Genomic DNA, 23,565 nt, shown 5'->3' with positions numbered 1-23,565 from the left:
TAATCACACTTTAGTTGGGAAAACCATCTATTTAATATTTATGGCCATTTTTGGAAAGCAGATAGCTTTATTCTTGCATAAATTATAAATCTTTGAATTCTTGAATATTCATAAATAAATATAAAATGAGCATTTGTTCTAATTTCCAGATTGTCATTGGGGAACTCTTTTAAACCGCAACTTAATTCTTGCATATTTGAATACAATCATATAATTATAAAACAATAATAAAATCTTATATATATTTGAAATTCATTAATTAAATTAAATTAATTATTATGCATTAAACAGACAACTGACATCAGTAAAACGTAAATAAAATATATAATGACTGTAATTATTATTGACATTTTCCCAGAAATCAAGTCAAAATATACATATTTAAAACACAAAAAAAACAACGTAATTAGCTTTGTTGCCATTTTTGGCTATTTGACATTTTTTGCTGCAAGCTGATGCTTTTTTTTTGTGGCAATTAAAAAATACTTTGACTGCAAGCAACAAAAACGAAACTACAATTAATGCAACAGTTCAAGCCACATGTGGCATGCATTGAATCACACACACGTTAATTGCCTTTTTTTGTATTGATCAAAAAAATTATTTCAATTGCGTTTTTTATGCGACTTTGGTTTTTATTCGTTTTTAAAATGATTTGACAATAATTAAATTAAGCCCGCAAATTGACACCCACGTGCCGAACTGAAAATTGTAAAATGTCGCCAATAACAAAAACAACTGTAAGTGAACGCAGCTGTGATGTTGTTTTAATTTTAAATAATTTATAAATGCAACAATTTGTTGCAACATGGCTGCGTTGTATTGCGCATTGTTTGCGTGAAAGTTGAAAATATATTCCGATATTTTGATGGTCCATGGGAAGGAAGCCTGGGAATTGCTTGAGTTTAATGAAATACATGACATTAAATCGCAATTAAGTTCGTAAACGTGCAATGCATTTCACTTGTCAGCATTTTGTGGCGTCTAAAAACGCGCCCAAGTCGCAGCAACATGTTGCAAAGCTAAAGCAATCAAAAAGATGCGCGCGCGTCTGGTGAAAACAACTTATACGCAACAATAACAACAAGAATAGCAACAACAACAACAACAACAACAACTGTTGGTGTCTATTGGATCCGTTTGGGATGTTGATTGATGGCCCATTGGCAGAGTCAGCTTTTGTGCCAGTTGAAGGCCAACACTGCATACTAAACGCTGTCATGACTCAACAAGTTGCAACACCCAAAGATACACTCTTACACACACCCACACAACGCAAATTTGTGGTTGTGTGTGATGTTTGCTTGGTAACTGTTATGTTTTGCATATAAACAGCCGCTTATGATTATATGGGGATTTGCGCAAAAACTTTGAGTGCCAATTGCAACAGGTACGAGGCAAGTTTGCTATCAACGATCGAACAGCGAAATGTGTGTGCAACATTTAATGCTTGTCTCCCTGGTGATTAGATGAGATTGCAACAAGCTATTTGTTCAACATCAATTTAAGGTTAGCTTGTTGCAATTCGCAACTTTTAAAGACTAAGTTGTGAAGATGTTTTTACGCTTGATCATTGGGGCTATGATTATTATTATTATTATCATGCAAAATATATGTTCAGCATTTAGTAATTTGTAATAGTAATTGATATAAGTAGTCTTAAAAAGCTGCTCACATTCCCACCTCTCTACTATATATTTCAGTTTTATATGCAATGTTGCTCAATTTCAATTTTTGTTCCTCTCTATTAGTTGTTCAGAACTTGACAATATATCACCACTATTCTCTAAACCTTGTTTTACTTTGAATAGAGTAATATTCTTTTAATATTTTCTTTCAATTCTATCTCTCTTCTACCAACTAAATAAGTAATATTAAAATTAGAAGTATTAATTCTATCTCTCTTCTACCAACTAAATAAGTAATATTAAAATTAGAAGTATTAAGTATATAACAGACGTAATTAGTATTATGCAAGATTCTGAAGACACTTTTCAGATCATTAATATTATTTTAGTGCCACCTAATTTTTTTAAAATTCCATCCATCCTTTTATCCATATCACACGTCCAGTTTTTGGGGCATTCAGCAGGTTTTTCAATCAGTAATCGCTCCTTTATTGTGATGGATCAGTTATCTGTACCTGCTGAATGGCATGATACCATTTTATTAAATCAGCCCACTATGTTTGTGAATTATCTCCTTTAATAAACAATCAGTAATAAACAATCAGTATCAGGTGTCACACTGTTTGTACGATACTTTTTTATGTGATACCGATACCAAAATTTGACATTTTTGATTGTTAAAAATTACCTGCTGAATGTAAAAAGTTGTAATCAGGTATCATGATTGGTGATCAACTAGCGTTCCTAATATACAAAGTACGATACTTACAACTTATTTATCGTTTTCAAGAATTCCTAATGCATATATCGTGCTATATTAATCGCCTTGGGGTGTGCAACTGTCTGCCAAGTGGATCACTTTCCATACACCCTCCTCTTTCTCTCTCTCTCTCTCTCCTTCAGCTCTGTGTGGTTATCGGCAGCCCTGTTGCTGTCGCATTTGTCCAAGACAAACAACACTCGACCATTAAGCGCTTTACCGAGAACTTGCAATAATTTTTATGTCTGTCGAGAGTCGTAGTTAGTATCTCAAGGGGCTGCAACTGAACTGTAAAAACTTTGTTGGCCACATTTGTAAGCCATAACGAGGCTTCTAACTTTGACTTTACAACTGTTTCTTTCTCGCTCTCTCTCTTTGTATGTCTCTTTCGCATTCTTCACTGACAAATGCAACTTTGTAAAAGTTTAGCAAGTAAGAAAAGTACGTCAAGAATAATTCTTATGCTTATTTTCCGCTTCTCTATTCAATTGCAGGTAAGTGCAGCCGAGAAGTTGGTGTTGCTGGAAGACACCAATGGGCATGTAAGTAAGAGAAACAATAGCCGTAACAACCCAAGTCTCAGTAGTTAGTTAAGTCACCCACATGTACATATGCCCGTAGTACCCGTGGAGTGACTACACGGGTTTGCCTGTGTGGTCTGTGGACTGTGCGAAACCGCAATTGCCTTTAAGTGAGCCACTCCTGACAACGGTTGTGCCACTTCCGCTTTCAAATGGCAAAGCATTGAACTTGCAACGCCCCCATCCATGCCAGTTGCTCGAGGTAGATGAACTCTCTATGATCGCACAGCAGCAACCACATCTGCAAATACAACTAAAACAACAACAATAACAACAACAACAACAACTGCAACTGCAACTACAACTACAACAATAAGCGTCTGTTTAACGATCGTGACCAATTTTGTTGGTCAAGTCAACATCGACATGAGCAAATATTTACATTATACGATCGTCTGGCGGCTGAGTCTCGTCTATACAGTATACAGTTCTCTACAGTTCGCTCCGCTCGTCAATCAATAATCGTGGTTGTCTCGTCTCGTTGTCTGTGCTTCGAATATTCAATTGCCCGAGCTTAAACGAATTGGCTCGTATATTCGTAGATTCGTATTTTCACATTTGTACTTTGAGGCGCCCCGAGTCTGACTTGCCATACAGACTGTTTAGATTTGTTTATAAGCAAATTTAATTTCATTTCTCTTGCCAATTAATTTGATACTCATATTTTAGTTGCTTTAATTGAATTGTTACCTAGAATTCTTGATGCTGATTTGACTTGAAATGTTATTTATAAATTGCATTACTTAAGCTTAAGCTTCAACAGCATAAAATAGCCTTTGACCCACTTAGAAAAGTAGCCGCACTTGGCAACAACTGCAAAAGCCCTTTTGCCCAGCTTGGCCAAAAGTTTATGGCTTTCATTTGTGGACTTGCCACGAAAATGTGGAACAATGTCTACGTTGTTGTGTGGTTTGACTTTTTGGCCAGCAGACGCCAACCAACGGCTAACTAGAACAATAACAATAATAATGGAACAAAAACAACTAAAGAGCACATTTATCTGTGGTGTACCAGAAACTTAGATAAGTTTTAAAGCAACTTTAATAATGAAATTTATAGAACAAACAATGTTGTGAGATTCATGCAAAAATACAATGAAAATTTGAAGACCAAAATTAATTTATTGTATTTAGATAACAAGGTTAGAGAGAAGTAAAAGTATTATTCATCCAATGACCCAAATAAAATTGTCAATTAAAATTGTCTCACAGTCTATTTTTTTTTTTCATATTTGAGCTATAATGCTTAAATTTATTATATTTAACTATATTTGTAAAATAGGAAAGACTCAAATAGTCTAAATTGGAATCCTGTTTCATGGCTAATATAAATGTGACACAATGTCAGATACCTTTTTTTAATGATGTGGTTAATAAAAAATAGCTGAACGAAGCGGATACAATCTGTATAAAAATATATACGCATAAATTGCCATTTTGTTTGACGCAGCGTGAATTTATTTGTCCCATAACCAATTTGGACTTCTGTCAAATGCAGTCAAATGGCAAACAAAATGCGAAATGTCAACGCAATTGGATGGCCAAAAGACAATGGGCTTTAAGGGTGAAAAGTGGTGGGGTGTGATCATTAAAATGACCATAAAATGCACACATAGCAGCCATAACAAAATGGATAACAACAACAATAACAGAAATGCAACGATTGCAAACATGTTAAACATCAGCGAAAATATTTAAACAAATATTTGCGGAACATGTACAAAAATGAATCGAGCAGTTGGTAAATTCAATTTGAGGTCCACAAAAGCCGCGTAACGGCTTTGAATTGTTTTGATTACATTTGTGGCCTGGGTCAGCCACTGGGGGTTTCAGGGTCTGCCAAATGGAGCTTATCCAACTGAATGGCCAACACTTCTGACATGACACGTCAACTGAAAGTCCGAAATTAACAGAGAAACTCTCAATGCAAATATTGAAATATTCAACGATGCTTTCCCAGTTTATTTTAGCTGACATTTGCAATTTAAGTACATATACACAAACATATTTATATAATTTTAATTTAATGCAAACATTTGTATAACAACATTAATTATTAAATTTGATGTTGTCTGATAGAATGCAAATTTTAATTACTTTTTTATGCCGTTCATATTTTAAAGAGACACCGGCAAATGAAAATGAGCAGCAATTAGATCAGTTTATACTTATATCGAATATTAATTAACCGGATATTAATTGTGCTTACTTTGACAGAACTTTTCAATAAACTGATTCCAGCAATTTTCGATTTTTAAAACAACTGCATTTAAGTATACGTTTTGAAGTCTTCAGCAAGGTTGATATTGAATGAATATTAAATTAATAATAATCCGCAACTAAATAATTCTATTTCACTTCAGCACTACTAAATTTACAAAGTCCCAAAAGAGAGTATGACAAATATCTGAATAAGAACACAATTTTGAAAATCATCAAAATATTTCAAGCAGACAAATGCAGTTCAATACCCTATTTTCTTAGACCACACTTGAGATTGTAATTGTGCGAGGAATATAATTAAATATCTCTCTATAAACTGCTTTTTCTCTCAACCCTTTTCTTCTTAGAATTCCCACAAAGGATCATAGCAACCAACATAAAACCTAATTAGCTTTGTACACTCACAATTGAGTCTACAATATACCTGCTGTCTATGACTGTCTCTTCCAGTTCCCAGTTCATTAGACTCCATTAAAGGCGGCAGCAACAATGCAGGCAGAGTAAATTCGAGGGTATCAGCAGCTTCCATTTCTCGCTTTTGAAGGAAGGGGAACTCAGGCCTCAGATACAAGTAATTGTGAGACAGTCCATTCAATTACTTGCCGCTGTGTTAAGCAAACAGAAAAAGGGTATTTGAATTGTACAAGAAAACACCGCATACAAGGTTCAAAGTGCAGACGACTGCAGAGAGAGACAGAGGGAGAGAGTGAAAGAGGGGGATTAACAGAGATTGCACTTGCTTTGGGGTTTAATGCACGATAAAGAAAAAGAATAGAATACCATGAAAACATACTTGAAATGACAACTGATAAGGCAAAATACCGTTTGACATCAGCTTAGGAGCAACTCAAGAAGCTAATGAGAAATGTGCTTCCATGGGAAGCTGATAATTTTAAGCTACAAAGTCAAAAATACATTGAAAGTTTTTTAATTAAATTGCAATCACACTAAGACCCAAAACAACAGGCAAATAAATCACTAACCACCGCAGGAATGGCGACAGAAGGGTCGTGAGGGGTAACAAGAGACAGACAGGCAGCCAGACAGCCAGACAGAAAAGCGGCAAAAGGAGCAGCTTGACTTTTTGGCCACTTGCTCGCACTGTAAACTATGCAGACAAGCAAACGGCGCCAGATGCACTTAATTGAAATGATATAGGAATCATTGAGGGGACTAAAAAGAGTAAAGTAGCTGCACAAGCCAATGAACCTTTAAGTCAAAGCGAATTGATTCCCTTATTCCACTTTTCGTCTGAGATTGATGAAGACCATTTCTTGAGAAATTTAACTCAAACATACGTTGAATTTTGTGAACATTTTAATCCCTTTATCATTTATTTAAAGCATCTTTTAGCCTGGCAAAGCTTCCTGCAATGTCATGGATCACGATAAGCGTCTAAAGAAATGATGAAAAATTAAATAAAAATCGAAATCAATAAATTGCAGTGTTTGGAGGCGATGCCCACAGACCACGCTGCCGGCTGGAAATCCCAATAAACTGTCATTAAGTATGCATATTAAATATGAATGGAAATATCTGAGTGTGTGCGTGTTTATCGTGTGGCATCAGAAATTATAACCATGAGACATAAAAAATTTCATAAATTATGTTTCCGAAATACTCAAAGCTTAAATATCTGTGTGCGGGGTGTTCATATATCTTTATATGACAAGCACTGTAAAATTATGGATTACATTAAAAAATAAATTTAAAAAATATTTAAAACTTGATATAGTATAAATTTATAAAAATACTGAATTTATTATATTCATATTTTATAATCCATGAAAATGAATGAATCTTATGATATACTAAACTAAACTTAAAAATACCTTCAAATTTATATATTTATCTTTTGAGTTAAAAGTTATTCATAAAATAGTTAATGGTTGCAAATTTAAAAAAAAAATTATGTTTTAATTCTGTTTGCAATTTAATATAATTGCAAATTTTTGCTATTATGATAACTTTAAATATAATTGTGTACATCCACTTAAAAGTTTAACTATTCGCAATAAGAAATTTATCATTGCAACTACTGAGTAACCCTTGTACAAGGCAGGCGAAATTATTTATTTTCAATCAATGTTTTGCCACTTCTACAACTTCTTCGCCCGTCTTTGCCCTTCCCTCTGAATCTGCCTCAGTCTCTGCCTCGTCTGTCTTTGTGTGCAACATGGTCCGCAACTTTGTCGCCTCGTTTTCCCACTTTGGCAAAGCAACGTCGAACGACAGAGAGCGCGTGCCTCTGGAATATTTATGAGTTGTGTCCATTGGCTCTCGACCAGGGTCCGAGTCGTCAACTGACGGAAATCAATGTTGACCCACTTGGCAGTGGCAAGGACGGAGTTTCAGCAAACGGCTCCCACAATTTCCTCCAAGTCGCTGCATGTTTGATACGCGGGGGCAAGTGAAAGTCGAGAAATTAATTTCCCAGCAAGTCATTAATATTAAGTGCAAAACCCAAAAAAGGCCATAAGACTTGCACATAATGAGACTTTGCTCCTACAATAAGTAGTCGCAAGTCGTTGCTCATTGCTCGCTTCTCGTTTCTCACTTCTCACTACTCGCTTGTCGCTTTAATTGCTGCAGCATTCATAATAAACCTGGACAACAAAAACTTAACCTGATCCCTGGACCGAACCCTGAACCCAACTCACTTCCTGCTCGAATGGCGATTAGATCTCCGTTTCCGTTGCGTTTTTCCATCTCAGCCAAATTGTTGCCATGTTTTGGCTGAAAACTCTTTCGCCACGCCCCTCCTACCCTTTTGAAATACAAATGTGATTTATCGAACAAAATTACAGCCACTAAAAGTATAAAAAACATTCTATTCTTTAAGTGCCGAACTTGCTATGCTCTAAAAAAAAACACTCTAAAATTCAAGTTAAAAAATTCTTGATTTTAGCAAGTACTTTGAAAGATATTTTAAATTGTCGATTTAACTACAAAAAAATATTACAGAATCCGGAAGATAAAAAAAAAATTGTTAAGAAAAAACGTTTTTGATTCAAGAATTTTTGTACTTGGCTTAAGAATATTCGGGCTTACCGGATTTTGTTTCTGTTTTATAAAAAATTTCAATAACAATAACTTATTTAAAGTTTTTGGTCAGTATTTTATTGATTCATCGAAATCATCTAAGCAAAATATTTAAAATATTTCTTTAAAAAGTTTTTATACTCTTCCAGCTAGAGTATTAAATGGTAAAAACTATTTTATCGCCTTTTGTTTAGCTTTCTGTTTTTTTTGCGTATTTCTCTTTTATTTTCGTCGGATTTCCTCGCAAATCGATTGCAGAAAATTTATGATCAGTGTTGCCATACTAAATGAATTTATGGTTAGCGTTTAGCGCTGGGAGGTTGGGGGGAAAAGTATAAGGGTGTTAGGTAAATCTGCTTGCATTTTGTGTGCTCTCAAATATGCGTAACTTTTCCTATTTCTGTATATGTACATTTATGTGTACGTGTATAAGTGTTAGAAGCACACGCAGCAACAAGCCCGCAAAAAGTTGGCAACACTGAAAATTCATTTTGGTTTTGGGGCTTCATTTTTCATTTTACTTTTTGATTTTTTTATTTTTGTTTTACTTTGTACTGGCTGAGGAAAAAGTTTTTGCGGTTTGTGTTTTTCGCCTAAAAGCAGGCTTTAAACTTTTGCATAACCCGCGTTGCAGCCAACAGAATCCACCTCAGTGCAGACTCCGTCCTACCTCATCGTCCTGTACTCCTTCTGCTGTCTGTTTCTCCCAAGTTGCAGTTTTAAATTTTGAGGCGTTCATAAATTTGACACTTTTGGCTTTATGGCCAGTTGCCATCGCCATCGCTGTTGCCCCTGCAGCTGTTGGTTCAGGTTGTTGGCTGCTGGTTTTGACTGCGCTTTTTGGCCACATTCCGCCACACACATACACGTATACATTCACAGGAGTTGCCAAGTATTTCTGTGGTTTTATCTATGCAAAGTAAACTTTTGGCTGCGGTTTTTGCAAAGCTTTTGAATTGCAAACTAGTTGGGCGAATTATAGAGAAAAGCTGCGAGCGACCAAAACAGAACTTCAGATATGCGAATGACGTTGCATGAGTTCGCTTTTGACCATATCTTGCAATACTCCACTTCACAGTCTACCACAAATATGTTCTCCAGACCACTTTTGAGGTCAAAACTGAACAACACTTTCAACAGTGCACACAATTTTAATCAGTTGCTTAAGTAATTCGAGTTTCAGTGCATAATAACTAGACAGCTATAGTTTTAATGCCCCTTAATAGAGAGGAAAATACTGTGCAAAGAAGATAGAATGAAAAAATATTCAGATTTAATAAAATTCACAAGATTTCCCTTTAAATTTTTAATCCCGCTGACGGCCAGCTTAACTACTTATTAAATGATAATCCCTGATGAGTTATGACTAAGTAAGAAATGTTTAAATGAATCTTTTTGAGTGAAACATAAATTGCATAGCAAAATCATCAGTCCAGAGGAAACTTAATTGCTGGCATCATTTTGCTTGCTGAAGTTGAGCATCTGTTGATGACACTTCCACTTCGTTGCAACGTTGGAAATTTATCACCTTTAGTGTTTGTCTCCTTTTTAGAGGCAACTCCTTTAGCTTCAGCTTCAGTTGCTGTTGCAGTTGCAGACTGTTTGCTGTCATCTTTATTCACTTTGCAGCACCATGCGATCCTATTGTCGGAGCAAAATGGAAGAGCTGTCTGTCGTTGCATTCATCAAAGTTCAGCGTCTGACGTTCGCTTATTAAAAACTCCCGACGTCAGACACTTTGCTCTTGACTTGCTGTTGAGTGCTAAAATATGGCCAAGACAGACTCTCTGCCAGCTTGTCATACTATATTCCATGCGACAAGTGGCAAGCTGCAAAAAGTCGCTTCATTTATTATTAGCTGAACAAAGATACAGATACAGATACAGAAACAGTTACCGATCAACCCATAAAAATCACGGTGTCAATTTGTCGTTTTTTGCTTTGTATTTGTCTCTGCAGCTTTTTTCCCTTTATAATCCCAACAATTTGTGGTTTGTTGCCTGTCACATTTACGTTTTGGCATTTGCTTCTTGTTTTGGTTTGCATCACGTTTGCTGCATGTTTTGTTGCATGCTTTCAGGCGTGCTCTGCATGTTTTGCATACAAATTGCGCATACGCCACGCATGACAATTGCACATATTTTATTGTTTTCGTTCTCTTTTTCTAGCATAAAATTTATATTTGTACAAAAAATGATAAAAGTTAGTTTGGGGAGATAGTATTGCAAATGTTAAAAACAAAAAATTGAACTAATGAAACAGAAAAAGCAATGGAACTAAACTTAAAAAAAAAGTAAAAAAAAAAGTATTTTCAAAAGCGTTTTGTGAAAACTTTTACAACAAAAAAAATAGCGGAAAGAACAAATAAGTATTGTCTATATATCGAAGTTAAGATACTCTTAAATAACCAACTAATTTGGAACAGTTGTTGTTGTTATTAATATGCAAGAAAATGATAGAAATAAAATTATTTTATGACTTTTCTGTTACCATATAATTTATATTAATGATCTGCACTTTAGTATTTGTAACTTATTTTAATAAATATTTTTTATGGAAATTTTTTTTTTTTTATATTATTTCCATAATTTTTACAACATTTTAGTCGATCAAAAATATGAATTCAATTTAACCAAATTTTAAAACAATCAGGACACAATTTAATAGCCATTCCAATATACATTTCATAAATATTTTAAACATCTTTGAAAATGATGGGACTCTCGATGAAGAGAGGATTGTTTGCACATAGAATGCCCGCAACAATGCATAGAGTATTTATACAATTATTTATTCTCGTAATTGTTGTTTACCCAGAGATGCAGTGTGAAACGGCATAAAACACTACCAAGTTGACCCCTTTTACCCCTTAGCCCCTTTAAACTGCATCCTTCGTTACCTGTTTGGTTGATGCGCTTTGCAATTCATATAAATTTTATTTGTTGAACTTTATAATGGCAATGAAGTTGATGTTGCCGCAAAAACCTCTTTTCAGTACAAAACAGCAAGAAAAAGATAGCAAGAAGCACACATATAAAGTTTGTTGTGCAAAAGTTAATTGTTAGCAAAAACTTTTTCTGTTGAGGTAACGCATAAATTTTTATTATTTATTGTTGCTTGTTAACTGTTGGTGAAGAGTGAACCGTGCTCAGTGGTTCAATTCATGTGGTTCGTTCTGTGTGTGCTTTTATGTGGTGTAGCTGCATTTGTGGCATTTGATGTGTCCATCAAGAATTTCGTTTTGGGTTTGCAATATTGGCTGTGTAAAATGCACAAAATTTATACCCCATATAAAGCAGAGCTGCCTAATTTTGCCAAAGGATATATATCTTAAGAATATATATATTTTATATTATTCTTGCATAACTTTGTTGTTGTTATTATTGGGATCTCTAAATGTGCTTGGATTTTGACATTTTGAAAACATAATTATTGCGTATACGACACGTTTACACTGCCTAAAACAGCTACACGTATGTATATTTATTTTCATATTCACAGCTTGTTTTTGCTACTCTTATTTGTGTACGGCTTTAGCATTTCGTACAAATTTCCCAGGTGCCTAATTTTTCACTTGAGGTCTCTGACTTTAAAGAACTGTTGCTGCCAGTTCCTAAATTGGATCAACTGTATGAATATTTCATGTTAAACGACTTGAAATGGCTGCAACAACTGTTTGCCTCTTCAGTCATTTTATCCTGCAGTCATTTGCTTCTTACATTACACAAGGGATGCATTTTTACATGCGATTCGAGTATAATTCAAATGGCAGCTGCAACGACAAAATGCGAGTTAAATTAAATCGTCTGACTGTTAGCCAGGTTAACTCACCTGCGGATGACCAGGCCGACGGCTGTAAAGCTCACCTGTATGCACCTGCCTGTCTGCATGTGTTGGCTTTTGTTCTTTACCCATCCCCTTCCACTCTTCCCCTGTGTAATAGAACGAGTAACAACAAGACAGAACAGTTTTCTATGGCGGTGAAGACTTGATACACTTTCTGACCACTCTTAAAAAAAAAAAGTAAAACCTCTACCAATGTTTATGCTGGTATGGTCTATATTGATTTTGATCATCGTCGATATCAAGAGAATATATACTCGTACTGTAGAGATACTGCAATGCCTTAGTGACCAAATTATAATACCCCCTGTACTAAGGGTATAGTAAATTGTCGACTGGATGACTGCCAGCATCATCAGCCGAGAAGAAGCATCAATAGCTGTTGAGGAGGTGCCTGGCAAAGCCTTTGTCAAACAACAGCCTGCAGTTTAGCAATATGTGTACTCCGCCTCCTCTTCCTCCTCCTTCCCTGCGTATTTTACTTGTCAAATTTAGTTTAATGCAGCACCATTGTCAGCTGCCCAACGGTCGACAATGATCTGACCAACAAGCTGCTCAACTTAATAAGTCTGCATCAGCATTTGGGGTCGACAGGTGTTAATCGAGCTTGGTTTAATCTGATACAGATACTAATGTTACATGCGTATATATCCCGTATGTTACTGACTTTCGGTTCATGTCTCAAGGCATGTTATCTATGGCTTAATGGAGCTTCTCTGACAGCGCTGTCAGTTCGAAAAATTTGTTAGTTACCAAACAATTTCAATTAACAATTACAGCTAGACAGAATATGTATCTTTTGCTTACTGTGCTCACTTTTCCAACTATGAGTTGCCCGAGGCCAATTTTTTTTTGTAATGTAATAATCAATGGATTCTTCTTAACTTTATTAAACTCTATCCGATAACAAACTGTGTAAGTCCCTATCACACTCGAGAAATTTTTACATGCTACTCAAAAATGTTTTCAAAAACATCAATCAATCATAATTTATAAGACTCTAACAACCAAAAAGCAATTATTCATGTTCCTGAAACAGAACTATCGATTTTTTAAATTAAAATATAATTTAATTTAATTTTAATAATGGATTTTATTCATTTTAAGTGAATTCATTTGTTGCTTAAAATATACCAATAGCTAAAAATTTTATGAAAATTTGAAGAACTTTTATGCAGCCGTATTTTGAACTCTGAAAATATAAAGAAAATGGAATTTTTAAAATTTTAAGTACATCAATATTTCGTTTAGTTCTTTTCAAAGCAACTGTCATCAAAATCTCTAGAGATTTGTAAAGCACACCTGTATATAATTATTATTGTTATATGTAGTTGATAACCTAATAAATATTTCCCAATTGACATCATTTTGATATATAAATGACTTCTTATGGCCATAATATTTTGCAGCATTGAAAACATATTCATGTTTGTCTTAAAAGTTCGTAAATTTACCTTTGTTTTATGGCATTTTTTATGCAGTAGCAATCAATTCAATGGCCACAAAGCGATTTGTGTCAGCTCTGCAGCATTTTAATCAAATTGAATTAGCTTTAATGCCACACAATGGTCAGCAAAAAAATAAAAGAAAAAATAAAAAAAATAGAAACAATTCCATATATTTGCGCATTAACGCCACATTGTTGGGGCAGCAGGAGGGGCACGATGAAGATAGAGGCAAAACAATGGGGCATTCATAAGCTCAAGGTTAAGCCGCTAAAAATCATTGAGCAACATCAAAGCGCCATTGTTTTGGCTTTGGGCCACCAAATGTTAAGTCAAATGAAATGAAAACAACACACAAAACCAAGACAAGTAGGAAGATTAATGCCAATTGCTGTTGAGCACCTACCTTGGCGCCTTGGCCAAGAAGTTCTCTCTGCATGTGGCTGCCACACCTCCTTCAATTGACTCACTCCACTCATTGCAACTCCTGTGTGACTAATGAACAGTCTTAAGTCTCAGTCTCAGCCTGTCTTTTACTTCACTTTTTGGACATTTGCTGAGCTTTTTGGCTTTTATTTAGCCATTGGCCCTGTGCTTCTTCACTGGACGCGAGGCTTAGACTGTTTCCTGCCTTTTGCCTGCTGCCTGTTGCCTCCTGCCTCTTTTCCTTATGCTTTTGCTGCCTGTTCATTAATTTCGCTTAACTTCACAAATTGCCAATTGTGCGCATTGGTCAACATTTTTGTTTCTTCCTTTTTTTTTGCCGTCCACTTCTCAGCGAACTTCTGGCATTGTTCTCTATTGCTCTGTTGCTCGTATTTATTGCCTTGGATGCCAATTTGTTTTGTGTTGCCATTGTTACAAATGCCACTGGCCACAAGTTGAGCATGCTGCCTATGTGATTCATTGGAATATAAATGAATTCATAATCATTAAATATTATTTTATATAATTAAATTTTTCTACATATTTTAAATGTTGTTTAAAAGTTATGAAATCACATAATTTTTATTTAAAAACTACGGTCTCTGCAAATAACTTTTGTGATTATATAAATATTTCCTACTTTCTGTATCAATCCATGAGAGTGTATACGAAATTCGTTATATCAAATTTGGAGGTTGGTTCTTACTTATGGCCATTGTTGCAGTAAATGTTGTAGCTGTTGTTGTGCCAACTGTGTGCACATGAATTCTTAGTTTATGAAGTTCTGCAGCATTTGCTCGCCTGATGCCACATGCCCCCTGCCTCCTGCCACAAGCCTCTTCGTCCGTCCGGCCTAGTGACCATTGATGTTTGTCTGGCACGTTACCTGAATCTCTGCATGTTCGCTTCCCATGTCTGAACAATAAAAATTGTGACAAATTGCCATCACCGAGCACAAATGGGGCTTTTATTTAGTGATGACTTTTATGTGGTGCACATGGCGTATGCGTAATGTGGGCGAGTGAACAACTGTGCAACAGACCAACTGACCCAACAACGGGCCCCAGAGGCACTTTTAACAATGTCTGTACTGACATCGACATTTACAGCTTTCAGCTCCAATTCAATTAATTAACATTAACCAACTGACGAAACTTTTCTTTCTTTACCAACTACAAGTTAACCGACATTAATCAAATTTCCCTTTATTTACAGGACACAGACAACAATTATGCACGCAACTATATCCCCGGTAAGTTTACGGATCTGAAGAACAAACAGCTGGGAACTCCGGAGGCGGTGATAAATACACGTCGCCAGCACGACCCAAATTATGGTAAGCACTTAACTAGCCGATGGAATATAGGAAAATGTATTCAGCAAACTCCTTTGAAACCCTTGCAGCTCTGGCAACTGCCCATTGGAAGCAGGTTACGAAGGAGGCAGTCTGCCGCGTGCCACAAAAGCGTTGTGTGCGCGTCGAGAACGATCCTTCCAAGCTCTACACGCCCCACTGCGTCCAGTTGCATCGTTGTGCCGAGGACAGTGGCTGTTGTCACAGTCGAACCGATATCTGTGCACCCAAAGAAATCCAAGAAGTTGTCAAAGTATTCCATGTAAGTGTCACAAAGATATTACGAAAATATGTTTTAGTTTAAATTTGGGAAGAGTTTAAATATATACAAATCATTTTTTATACCATCATTTGATACATGATACTATTATAAGAATAAGCTTAAAATGCTCATCATTTCATGAGTAAGATAATCAGAAAGATAGAGAAATATAATATAAGACGTGGACTTTTAATTGGCAATAAATTAAACATTCTCTTTTTGTTCACACCTAATATATAATATTTTAATAATTAATAAGAATTTTTTGTTTAATCTTGAAATTAAATTGCTAACTAAATTTTCACTTTTCTAAGCTGTCGGATACGAACATAGACATTATGGGGAACAGGCATCAACTATTATTTTTAAATGTTTATTTTATTTTCGTTGGTAATTCAACATTGTAATTATATCAAAATGCTGACTACACACCTTGAAAGTAAATACAATAATAATTGAATTCAGCACACAATGCATAATTACATTCTCGATTTCAGCATATTGAATGCTCGTTACATCACAAAAGGTAACAGCAACAATATCATGGAGCATAAATCACCAACAAATTGAATTATCATTGCGTCATTAAAAACTCATTTTTGAGAGCGCAACAACAACTGAAAGAAAAGGTGAAACGATATAATTATGTTGCAATATGGCGCCCTCAAGCATGACCTACGCCCACCAACAACAGTCGCGACAACAACGACAACAATCAGAGCAATTACAGCAACATATAGAGTGAGAGAAGGGTTTTGAGATGGGGGGAACTAGCACCGTCTCTTGACAAATTGTATAAACTTTTTTAAAGGCCCTGCAGCCAATTTGGGGCATGTGGCATGTTCAGTATGTGTGCTACGTGTAAATAAACAATCAAATTCATAAAGGAGTTCCCTGACATAATCATTGTTGTTCGTAGCCAAGCGCAACGATACAAAATAAATTGAAGAATTTTTAATTTAACATAAAAGGCGTCATTAATGTTGCACTAAACATAGAAAGTTGCTGCCAATGTTTTAAAATAAATATTTACTGAAATTATAATGAATTATAAATTAATGTAATGAATGCACTACCACTTTAAAATTAATTAAATTGTTTTTTAGACACTTTAAAGTAAATGAAAAAAATTGCTTAAAATAGGATACAAATTTCATAAAATATATTTAGAGAAAATATTAAATATCATATTAATTGTTGTGTGCAGGCTGTAAATATGCAATTGACATGCAATTTAAATTGAACTGCTCTTGTAAATGAAAACAAAATAGTTTATTTACTCGCACATTTTCACAAAATGCAATTGTCTTACTGAAATGACACTTAATATTCCAAATTTGTACTTGAAGGGAAACAACGTATTTAAATTACCTGTGGCAAATGCAACTAAACCAACAACAATTAACAAATAATCGATGATGTTCCAACTGACAGCTCTACAAAATGTGTTTTGCCAGTTTGTCCAAATTGCAGGTAATCCATATGGATACCAAGCTAACCTCAGATGTGGTACCCCAAAACACACACAGTAAATCGAGCTTAGGAGTTAAGTTGTCGGCACTTGCAACTGGGGGGGCAAAAGGGTGCTAAACAAATTCAAACTATGCCACTGTCCTCGAGTATTGGGCATAAAGTTGAAGCTGACAAAGTTTCTGGAGCTGCTTCTTCGGCTTCTTGCAACACGCACGTCAACAACAGGGCATTAGGGAGATGGGGAGACTTTCTTGTACTTCAGTCCTGCTCTTGTTACCTGTTTACGTGCTGGCAATTTGCATTTGGCTGCCACATGCTAACTGCTGGGATTTAAAACTGGCAAAATTGCTTTACGTAGCGGATGTGTCACGAACTTGCATGGCAACTGCAACAGATGCTGTTGTTGCCACTGTTGCACACTCATTGTTTAATAAGCAAAATTAATGTTTGCTCTGCGGCTGTCAATAAAGCAGCTTCTCCTCCCACAGCTGTGCACAGCAACCACATAGCTGATTATGCATGCACCTTGGTGGCGCCCCACAGCAGTGCATGAATCGAGCAAGATTTTGTAGCAAATTAATTAAACGCTCGGGCTGCATTTTGAGGTCCAGGACAACGGACATGGACATGGACATGGACTTGGACATGGCCTACGATTTGCCTGTCAGCCAAATTGACTTTTACTTTGCCAACTCGAATCCAGCCATGTGGGCGACATGGACATGACGCTTCATGTGGAGGCGTTGGCTTTCACGTTGCTCAGTCGCTGGCGCTTTTCTAGCTCCAACTTCTTTCTTAGCCTAGGTGAAAGTAACACCATCTCTCTCCCTCTACGCCTCTACGCCTCTCTTTTGAACTCGCTGGGTGCATTGAACCCAGAACCGAGGCAAGGCGTTATAAATCTCTCACTGCTTTTGCAACATATACTCGTACCTTGCCTTGCCTTAACTTGGTCTGGTCTGGAGTGCAGTGCAATGCCCTCGTACCGGCCAACAAAGCACACTACAGTTACTCAATCCCCCGCCCCACCCTTTAACCCCCTCTTATTCCATTTACCTCCCTCGTCTACCTAAAGCTTCAACAAAATTTGCGCAACATAAATTATGTTTTGTAAGAATGTTTTTTTTTTGATGCTGCTCGCCGGGATGCAACCCATTCACATAGTCCATCTCTTCCAACAATATCTAACTCTCTCTGTTTCTCTCTCTATCTATCTTTCTCTCGCACACGTTCTCTTTTAATGCTGAGGTCTCAAGCTGTTTGCCTGACACTTGACACCTCTCAATGACAGCCGCTATGCTGCTCATGACTCGTGTGTGTAAACTTGGGCTGTCCTGCCACCAACTCCTCCTCCTTCTCCATCTCCTCCTTCTTGAGCTTCTTCTACTGCCGCTGGCCACACATTTTGCTGCTTTATGAAGACAAGCAGCAAAGGGTTTTTTGTTTATGTTAAAGCTGGCAGATAACATTCTAACAGTTTAGCTCACATGCAATTCTGTTGGACAGAAGTGACGATAAAGCCGAATGAAATGTAACCATGGATGACTTTATTAAATTGTAATTCTTTTATTTGGAGACTTCGCTATCAAATTAAATTCATCATAGATTCACCTAGATTTGTGCATATTTTCGCTTTATTTAAATGCATCATTATCTAAAAAAAATAATAGATTATTGTAAACAAATTAAATGACCATAATGTAGAAATATAATTTATACATGTCATATTAACTTGTTTATGGTTATTTATTTAGCTGTTAAGCCTTTATTTATTTAGCCATTCTTACAAGTAATTTTCTAGCTATTTTTTTATATATCAACATTATTTTAGAATCTTTAACATAAAGAGTATAACAGCTTAGTGTTCTCTCCAGCGAACTTAGCTTACTTTGAAATTCCCTGAGTAACCACCTCATAAATATAATATTATTAAAATATTTACTTGACTTTTGCATAATTTTGAGTGGTTTTGCCAAACTTTTATTGGATAATCAAACACTCTTTTACTTAGAGCATGTGTGGGCGTTTATGGGCGTGTTGTTTCTCAGCTCAGCTCATGTGTGTGCATAAGTCTTCAAGTAGAAAGTTTTTTGCCAAAAAGCGCAGGATAAATATTTTAATATTAAAAGCCATCCATGATGGCAGACAGAATGTCTGCTTATCTGGGACGCCACTGAAAAAACTGAAATGTTTCAGCTGCAGCAAAAGAAAATGTATGAAAGTGTAGCAAAAGCAAGCAACACACTCATAATTAAATTCATGCATCCATGATGGACTAAGCAGAAAGATTAAGAAAAGAGTAGCTGAGTTTTCTCCTCAACCTACGTAGGTAAATGAGCCATATGATACAAAAAGTGCTGTTTTCTTTACTTACCCCAATTGAAACATGTTCGCATATGTTAACTGCCAGAATTGAGGGTAAAAAAAGCAAAGTCTTTGATTGTAAGTTCGGCTAAAAGTTGCTAAAAACTTATTAGCATAGACGAAATCAGCAATGTTAATACCATATGCCAGCAGCCTGTTGATTTGCGAGAAACTTTTAAAACAAAATGCTTTGAGATAAATCAAATGTTAAATAGTTGATTTTCCGTTCAGCTGCAGAGAATTAATATATGTGTAGAATACAAAAGAACCACATAGTATTACAATCGTAAACCACATTCTGGATTCTTGATCATGATATTAAGTTAGAAATATTCGTTCCATAGCTGACATAGAAATAATCGGTTGAAAAATTAAATTTTGTATGAAATTTTCTTTTGATTTTCGTAATATTTTAATTAAATTATATTAAACATTAAATATTTGTGAATGCATTTATTATTTATTTTTATATTTTATTTGTTATAATTCATTTGCAGTTAGTCAAGAAGGTGTTTTGACAAAAAAAGATATTTTAAATAGATTTGGATTTTATTTCTTTTAGACTAAAAAAAAAAGAAAAAACAAAAAAAAAAAGTTTATGGAATTTAGTTATTTTAATAAATAATATTATAATCAAGTATGTCAAAACACTTATGTGACGAACTGTTTTTATGAAATTAAAAAGAAATGTAAATTTAGTTTGGGAAATAGTTACTTCGATGAACATTTTATTTAATATTAAGAGTTACTATGTTAATATTAATACAATAATAACACTTTTAAAATGTACAAAACTCAGCAAGGCGTGCCAGAGACAATCCTTTTTACTGTGCAGGCATCTCTTAATAATTTCTAGTACAATCTGTCCACTTGAGGTGAATAGCGTTAACGCCCCTTACAATACATTAAATTGTACTACATTTTATATGCTTGGCTTGAGTCCTGGGTGCACTTAGTGGACTCTTGAGTGCACAAGGGAGGTGGTGGGAGGGGTTCCCCTCCTCATACAAAGCAATAACTGACTAATTGCTTGAGTCGAAAGTGCGCACTTCTTGCACACATGAGAGTGTTGAGTATTTGCATATACGTTCAGACATTCTAACCTCAATTAGGGTGGCAGGTACCTTTCCTAAACATACACACATGCACACACACACACACACACACACACACACACACATATGCACTTAAAGAATGGCAAACTACTCTTATTTATGGTATATACGTCATATATCATGCTATGGACATGAGACTTAACCACTTTGGTGCAATTTTAGATGCCCTTGCAGTTTAAATAAGAATCACAAAAACAACGACAACAACGCCAGAAACAAAATGCAGATGAAGAATAAAAAGAAGTGGGGGCATGAGAAAAAGCTGAAAGTAACAGCAGCACTTTGCACTTCCGTTTCCGGCAATTATTGTGTTGCAGCTCTTCAAGCGACCTCAGCTGGATTTTTCCCCACTTTTACTGCAGCAATTTTCTTGAATTTTATGTTTTCCAAAAACACACACACACACATATGGAAAACTAAAAACTTGCGTGTATAGCAAGGCCTCTTGTAGATTAGCGGAGAATGAGAGGAGGCAGGACATGGATTGAGTATGTGAGCGACATGTCGAGCATAAGAAACTTTTTCAATTCGTTGCTTTGAAGAATTTGCATAAACATTTTACCTCCGCCCAAACACCTCCGCATATTCCCCTCGCAAAATGTCGAAACTCAATTTGTGATTCTTGTTTTCAAGTTTTGTTATAAAATAGAAATTGTGAAACACATGTGTGTGTGCGTAGCATAACACAAAATGTCAAAACAGGTTACTCAGTACTATTCATTTCGGATCGGGTGTCAGTTTTCTGCTTTGATGCGTCCAATCAAAATTCAATGCTCGACAGCCTTTAGTTTTGCATTTGTCAGGATTTCATTGGCTTACAGAATGTTTGTAATTCCTTCCTAATTTGCCTGGTATTATTATAAGCATTTCGTGCAGCAATATTGAGCATTGGCTGTTTACTTAGTTTGATTAATAACCAGGCTGTAATTTTAATTAAACGAATCCAACTTAATTTATGCAATTCATACGCAATTCATCATTTTGCACTTGTCATGCTGCAGAAACTCAGACCAAGGCAAACGACGATAACTAAGCAAAACAGAAGCCGCTGAAATTGTCTACTCATGGGAGAAGACAGGAGCTTATACCGAGAGGAGGTCGATAAGTTATTATGAGGATTATATAAATTGGAATTTATCTTGTTGTGTTGTTAAATTAAATGAGTATATATTGATATGAATCAGCACTATGAACTATTTATATAAAACAGAGTTGGATACTTGACTGACCTCTGACCTCTTTCCGTTATTATATATTGCGTATTTAATATTTCTTACGTATTTGAATTTCTTAATTTGCTTAGTGCACAACCTTGCATGTGTTTATTTTTCGAAATTAATATGATTCCACATTGCTTAAAGACAGCAAAATTTGTCTGCCCAAATGTAAAAAATCCCCCTTAAACCAAATCTATCTATGTCACTGTGTTGTACAACTGGCAACTGACAGCTGACAACTCATTTAGAATTACATGAGCTATAGAAACAAGAACAACAATGACGACAACTCTGATGAGCAGTCAGCTTAAGAAACATTCCTCACATACGCACACACACACACACACACACACACACAAGCATACATACAGATTCTAAGTTGAACCATAAGGAACTTTGCAATAACAATCTCCATATGCAAATGTCACTGACATAATTAACAGGGTCAGTCTGTCATCGAGAGCTGTATGTGTGTGTGTGTGTATGTGTGTGTTTATGTGTGTGTGTATATCTGTATATGTTTGTGGCAAGCTATAAGTGAATCATTTATATATGAATATCAAATACAAACTAACCTAGCAAAATGGCCAACTTTTAAATTCATTTGCAGGTTAAAAGTCCAAAAAGCCGCCATTCTGTTACCGAGAACCTGACCTTTGTCAATCACACTGAATGCCACTGTATTGATCGCAGTAATTTTAATGCGGAAGCCGTGATCACCGCCGTGGAGGTGAAGCAAGCCACCATACTCAGCTGCAATTGTCCCAGACTCTTTGAGAAGATACTACAGAATGATGGACAATGTCGCTGTGATTGCTCCTCAAGTAATTATCACTGCGATTTCCTAAAACGCGGCAGCGAACACTTCTCAATGAACGATCGCAAGTAAGTAGACACTATAACTTGTTGTTATTGATAGTTTTCTGATACTTTTCGCCATATATATCCACAGATGCATCCATCAGGGAAACTGCAAGCCGCCCACCTGCCAATTTGGCACCTATATGGAGAAACATGGACGCTGCCCTAATCAACATGAACAGGTGTCACATCCATCGAGCTATAATGCTCTCAACATGTCGTAAATGGTCACTGGACGTAACCAGACCTAAGTATTAGTGTAAGATCTGTTATACAAAAAATACGAGCCAGGTGAAATGAACTTTCAACCGAACCATTTGAGAAACCAAAGTGAATTTTAAGTTTTTGGTTCGTTTCCAGGCGAGAAGTAAATGGAGTGAATTTAGTTGCATATCCTATACAATATGAGTAGAAGAATCTATATCCGCTGTTCGCAAACTCTTTTACAACAGATTCTTTTGCTCTTTTTCTCAACAGATCATCTATCTTAACTAGCTGTAAAAATATATACGAAAAAAATAAAGCGAAATAACGAGCAATTAAAGAACTAAAACGAAAAAGAAAATTTAGCATTGTTCATTGCAGTTTATTAGTAAACGAAACATTTATAATATATATGCATATATTAAAACGAAAAAAAAACTCAATAATTATATATCGTATCGTATGTAAGAAAAATATTCCAAAATATAAATTGACTGCGTTTTAGTTTAAATTTAGTAAAGTTATGTTATTTAATTATAAATAAAACTGAGAACATAAAATTATTAGAAATCTTTATCATATTCTATATTATAACTATAATTAAATGAAGCACTAAAGCTATAAACACACACCGGACAAAAACAGCAAAAATCTCGAAATTGCTTACAAAACAGAGAAAGCAAATGTAATGCATTTGGTATTAATAATTATAAATTTTTATATTTAAGTTCTAGTCAAACTTTTATACATGATTTGTTTTGCCCTACT

General features: G+C 35.5%; 1 protein-coding gene across 2 annotated transcripts in view; it reads left to right on the top strand.

The window, feature by feature from the left end:
- LOC117781826 overlaps nucleotides 1-23,097 on the top strand; it is a 64,284-nt gene extending 41,187 nt beyond the window's left edge. The window contains exons 2-6 of one of the 2 annotated variants that reach the window (XM_034618695.1): nucleotides 2,883-2,930; nucleotides 15,163-15,283; nucleotides 15,352-15,563; nucleotides 22,343-22,617; nucleotides 22,685-23,097. In XM_034618695.1, coding sequence (XP_034474586.1) covers nucleotides 2,883-2,930; nucleotides 15,163-15,283; nucleotides 15,352-15,563; nucleotides 22,343-22,617; nucleotides 22,685-22,817 — 789 coding nt within the window. In that variant the 3' untranslated portion in view covers nucleotides 22,818-23,097. The remainder of the gene's footprint in view (nucleotides 1-2,882; nucleotides 2,931-15,162; nucleotides 15,284-15,351; nucleotides 15,564-22,342; nucleotides 22,618-22,684) is intronic. The other variant, XM_034618696.1, reaches the window with a different exon arrangement.
- Nucleotides 23,098-23,565: the final 468 nt, after the last annotated feature.

The sequence above is a fragment of the Drosophila innubila genome (genome assembly GCF_004354385.1).
Source record: "Drosophila innubila isolate TH190305 chromosome 2L unlocalized genomic scaffold, UK_Dinn_1.0 4_B_2L, whole genome shotgun sequence".
In the NCBI taxonomy this organism is placed as follows: Eukaryota; Metazoa; Arthropoda; class Insecta; order Diptera; family Drosophilidae; genus Drosophila; species Drosophila innubila.
Note: the sequence above shows the minus strand (reverse complement) of the source record. Positions and strands in the feature narration are given on the sequence as shown.